This window comes from Sitodiplosis mosellana, unplaced genomic scaffold (genome assembly GCF_009176505.1).
Source record: "Sitodiplosis mosellana isolate CC-2019 unplaced genomic scaffold, AAFC_SMos_1.0 Smas_scaffold_3194, whole genome shotgun sequence".
Lineage (NCBI taxonomy): Eukaryota > Metazoa > Arthropoda > Insecta > Diptera > Cecidomyiidae > Sitodiplosis > Sitodiplosis mosellana.
Window position 1 is genome coordinate 1 of NW_022598436.1, and position 5,185 is coordinate 5,185.

At 39.2% G+C, this 5,185-nt stretch overlaps 1 protein-coding gene across 1 annotated transcript; it reads right to left on the minus strand.

The window, feature by feature from the left end:
- Nucleotides 1-1,009: 1,009 nt before the first annotated feature.
- On the minus strand, nucleotides 1,010-5,179 carry LOC129571723 (neuroligin-like protein glit-1). Its single transcript, XM_055451551.1, has 8 exons — nucleotides 4,919-5,179; nucleotides 4,493-4,628; nucleotides 3,687-4,419; nucleotides 3,186-3,614; nucleotides 2,934-3,121; nucleotides 2,373-2,810; nucleotides 2,121-2,290; nucleotides 1,010-2,021 (listed from the first exon to the last, which is right to left on the minus strand). Exons 1-8 carry the CDS (start codon nucleotides 5,047-5,049, stop codon nucleotides 1,511-1,513), a joined length of 2,736 nt encoding a protein of 911 aa, XP_055307526.1. The 5' UTR covers nucleotides 5,050-5,179; the 3' UTR covers nucleotides 1,010-1,510.
- Nucleotides 5,180-5,185: the final 6 nt, after the last annotated feature.

Here is a 5,185-nt window from a genome sequence, read left to right on the forward strand (position 1 = left end):
AGAACATTGAAAATTTTTAATTTATAAAAAAAGCGCTCGAGCGCCTTGGGCGCTCTCGCGCAACTTTCAGAAAATTTTCAAGTCGGAGCGCCCACGAGCGCCTTCGGCGCTCGTGCGCCCTGGTTCTTTGAACCACTTGAACCCCCGCTAGAAATGGCTCTGTGTATAGTAAACTATAGTGAACTATATAGCTATGTCTTTTCATTTGACATTTTTCCGCGCAACTTGTCTGTATTACATTTTCGCTCCAAACTACTCAATTAACTTTGATTCAAAGTCATGTGATTTAAGTTCAAAGTTTTACTCTAAAACTCAAAGCTCTTCCCGAAACAAAAGTGAAACCTGTAGATGAATTATATTTGATTTAGAAATAAGTTGGTACACGGTTCGAAATCTACGCACACATCTATTCGATTTTCAGTAGAGTGGAGTGGGCTATACGATTTTACGTATAGTCTGACGTTTAGAAGCGGTTTTTGCGGAGAAACATACATTCTGTAGCGTTGACAGATGCGTAGGTAACTAATACAAGCGCGGAATATATCTAAACGTCAGACTATACTTAAAATCGTATAGACCGCTCCACTCTACTGAAAATCGTATAGATGTGTGCGTAGATTTCGAACCGTGAAGGTATAAATATCAAAATGACAGTTTTCACCCGAAAAAACAACAACTTGAATTTAAATTAAGATGAAGCAAATTCACAACACACACATACAAAAAGAAACACATGAAAGTGTTACAAAACGGAAGCAATAGTCTAAATGCAAAACTCTCAGTAAATATTTGAATGAAATAGAAAATGAAGAATATTTTTAAAAAAAAACCAACAGGTTTGTTTTTCAAACATGAATGAATCCGAACATACTGAAGCACTATTGTCCCTTGAAAGAGCGAGAGAGAGAGAAAGAGAGAGAGAGAGAAAGAGAGAGAGAGAGAGAAAGAGAGAGAGAGAGAGAGAAAGAGAGAGAGAGAGAGCAATTGAACAAAAGAAAACAAGAAGTGGTTAACATAATTTTAAACTATAGATTATTACATACCGGAATGGGAAAATTACTACATAAACTGAGCCTATTATACACCTAAAACGTCTGTTATGAATATACGATTTACGAAAATGACATACATAGTACTTCTTTCATTTGTTTTTTTTTTGTTATTCATGTGACTAAATGTGAACGTGATCAAATGGAATTAAGTTTCGATTATTATTATTATTGTTTCAAGCTCATTTGTTTCTCGCATTAAGTTTAAACTCATTTATACAGAAAAAAAACTATATATATAATTTGTAAACAATTTGGTGGCACTAAAGTTAAAACAAATACACGATGGATTTACTTAAGTATTAAGTGACAAAAATGTTATCAAAGGAAATTATTTCAAATAAATTCGTTAAAAAAAATGATGTAAAACTGACGAAAATAAATGTCTTTTCTTTCTGTGTCGCGTTAATTGTGCAACTAATTCTTATGCAAAACTGTCGAAATGGGTTTGTATTTTTCGCTTAAACCTCTGTTTGTGGTACACCTTCTATCAGATGTGTTTTACTCGATTCAATACTTTTACGCGCCGTGGGCACTGGTGTTGTTGATGGTTTGTATTCGGTTGGGCTGTCATCTGATATTGTTTCGCGGGATTTACCATAATTATTCATCAGATTACGACCATCATCGTATCGGCCGCGTGGATTTGTCGATATACTACGGTCACTGAACTTACTCCTTTTGTCGGTGATATCTCTGGGTGTAACTGGTGACTCTTTTAGTGAGATTGCACCACTGTGCAACGACGTTTGACTGTTTGTTTTTGTGGTTTGAGTGATACCCAACGAACTGGGTGAACGCAGTGATGCTGTATCTTGAATGGATTTCGGCGGTTTTGTATCCTTGAACTCGTAGATGTTATCGGTCGTTCGGAGTGCATGGGTTTGTGCGGCTTTATTTTCAATGCCAAGCACTGCATCTGATTCGCCCGCATCAATAAATATATCACCATCATAAAATCGATCGGCCTGTCTGAAAAGTGCACGTTTGTGTACGAGTGAAAAATATGAGAAAATCGCCGAAATTCGTTTCGAATGACAGACCGAGTAAAAAATGAGCTGAATTCGTTACCTTTTGGCATTACGCCACAGAATGCAACACATGACAACAATAACCATTAAAGACATACATGCTCCCGTCATGCTCCAAAATGCGATTTGAAGTGGTTCCCTTGGCTCCCACCACCATTCGGTCGATGGCGGGTATGTTGGCACCAGAACTCCGATTACCGTCGGAAGATACTGCCAATGAAAAGAAAATCCATATTAGTATCGTAGTTACCCTGAAAAACAAATCTCTGTGCATCGTTGTTCTGGTGGGTACCTGTGACCAAAAAGCGGACTCTGTTTGTCGAAAGTTGAGCAATATTGATGAGTTGTACGTCGTGTTTAAATTTAAATATTTTAATTCGCCATCCTTGGCTACATCAAAATGAATGCCAAGTACTTGTTGGGGCGTTGGATTACCATATCGTGCGAAAGCCGTGTAAGTTTTCATGAAAAAGTGGCTCATGTTCCGGTCGTTGTCGGTCCACATGTTTCGCTTTAGGCGTAATCGCTTTGGGAAAAATTCCGTGTCCATGAAAAAATGGGCACCCGTTAAAAAGAAATGCTCCGCATCATGCGGCACTTTGCGCCATTCGGGCAAGTTAAACGCTTCAACCGTTGTATTCATGACGTACCAGTATACGGGCACTTTTTGCTGAACCAGCAACTTTACCATGTGATCGACTGGCGTACGATACCAGAAATCAGATAAAAGCTAAAATATTTTGCGGAAAAGGAGACATAATGTTATTAGTTAAATTGAATTTCGGCGAAATAGAAGTTCGAAGCGGAAGTTCGACGAATGTGTATAACGTATGAATAAATGTCTATCACTCACATGAATATATTGTTTCCGAATGAATGTTGTATTTTTCGGATTGGGCCAATACGTGTACATGTATTTTATCGCTTCGTACACACCAATCGGATTCAATGTATAATTGTAACGGAAAACCAGTTCTTTTACTTTTTGATCGTAAAACTGCTCGGTCACTTCATAATACGGTGCTAACGTTTCATTTTGTGCTGAAATAAGATAAGAATTCATTAGATTTCAAAAATCCATCAAGGTCGTAAAGTTTCTACTCACAAATTACGTAAGCTGCTTCTTGCATTGTAACGCCGGTCATGTAATGTAGATTTCGATTGAATTTCCTTGTTCGAATAAGTTGTTCGGGAGTTTCACTCAAAAAGTGCCAATCTGCTTCACGCCAACCCTCATACCAGTTATCGCCGGGGAATGTGAAATTATTCTCGAGAACTGGACCCCATGGAATGTTTCCAACTTGTGGATTAAATTCCGCATTGCCAAGCTCATAAAAACTTCGGCCCTGTTTCAAACAGTTGACAATTTTCCATGACGATTCAATCGAACAGCCCAACAACTGTGCATAGACGCGTGTCGTATTCTGTGCCCGATATTTATCTTGAATCAACGCCCAGTCGGCCAATGCAGATCCAGACGTTGCAATTACTTTTGTTACAATATCACGCGTTTGCGGTGCAACCATCAATAAACCTATAAATTGAGCAAAGAAAACACATTTATTCGTTCGAACTCATATTCAAAGTTTCAAACGTGTTTACTAACCAGCTGATGCAGCACCAGCTCCGGGGCCAAACAATGTAATCGACTGTCGGTCTCCGTTGAAAAATTCGATATTGTCATAGACCCACTTTACGGCCATTGCTTGATCTAAAATGCCGTAACTTCCGGGCGAATTCTCATCACCTGTCGATAAAAAGCCCAATGCACCCAACCGATAGTTGATTGAAACAACAACGACTTTATAAAATGTCGCCATAACATGCGCTGGAAATGTATTCGATGCTCCATGTGAAAAGTCACCGCCGTGAATATAAACCATAACTGGGTATTTTTGGGCGATGCCCGCCGAAATATCCGGTGAAAATATGTTCAAGTACAAACAATCCTCATCAATATCGCGGATGCTTTTCGTTGCACCTGTATATCGAACTGGCTGTGGACCGAAATCAACGGTTTGCATCAACTGCCATCCTCGATGCGGTCTGGGTGGCTTAAGTCGGCCTTCAAATGTTGGTGGCAGTGCATATGGAATGCCAAGGAATACGGCACACTCACCAGTTATGCGGTCAACTTGGCTATGCCATGGACGATAGAAACTTTTTGGATCGGGATCATCGTATAATCGCACTTTAAATCCCTGCACTTGACCATAGTTGGTGGCAACGAAAACATCTCGATCAAGAAGGAATGAATCACGTCTTTGTTTGCCTTGTAAATCTTCACGCCATCCACCCAAAATACCAGGGAATGGTGTTTGAACATTATCAGGATTATTCTATTACATTGAGAAAAGAAAAACGTGGTTAACTTGCTGCTGTCCCAAATATTTGACCGTTTCGCCTACTAACCGGATCGTATTTAAATTTGTCTTCGCCAAGAGGCACACCTGCTGGATATTGATTTGGATGCTTTTGGCCGGGATATTGGTAACCATAACCATTTGGTTGGTAGTGTCCATATCTGCGATCGTTGAACGTATACGTTCTGCGAGTTGAAAAAAAAAAATTTCAAACGAGAAAAAGTGAACACTTGCACAAAATTTTAATAACATGAACTGCACATGATTGCTCATGCAAAGTTCCTGCCAGTGAATTTGCGTGCACCCGATATCGGTGCATTTTTGTCGACTAATGAAGTTTTATTCTGTTTATTTTGTTTTGCTATATTTACGGTTTCCCTGCCATTCTTCGTTTCGGGACAGCAGTTTAAATTTAAAAAAACTGCTCAAAAAAATAAAAAAGTGAGAAAAAAAAATAATTTCATAGTAAATTTACCGATACTCGGGATCGCCCGGGTTTGGCCACTGGTATTTATAGTCTCCTTCACGCCTATACCATCTGGGATCGCGCGTTGGATATTGGCATTCACATAAATATGGCAACGCTAAGAACACTACACATAACATCCATTTGTGCCCGCTTATGTGTATCGATTGGGTGAATTTCCGCTTTTTCAAAACACTTTTACACTTGAAAATCTTCTTTCGCTGGTGGTCACAACCCCTGCACCACACTAACAAAACAAAGTAAAACACGAATTTG

Excerpts from the sequence above, each read along its gene's own strand:
- LOC129571723 (XM_055451551.1), bottom strand. The coding sequence starts at position 5,049 with ATGTTATGTGTAGTGTTCTTAGCGTTGCCATATTTATGTGAATGCCAA. Across the intron at positions 4,629-4,918 it reads CCGGGCGATCCCGAGTATCG|AACGTATACGTTCAACGATC; the intron begins GTAAATTTACTA and ends TTCAACTCGCAG. Across the intron at positions 2,291-2,372 it reads AGTCCGCTTTTTGGTCACAG|TATCTTCCGACGGTAATCGG; the intron begins GTACCCACCAGA and ends TTTCATTGGCAG.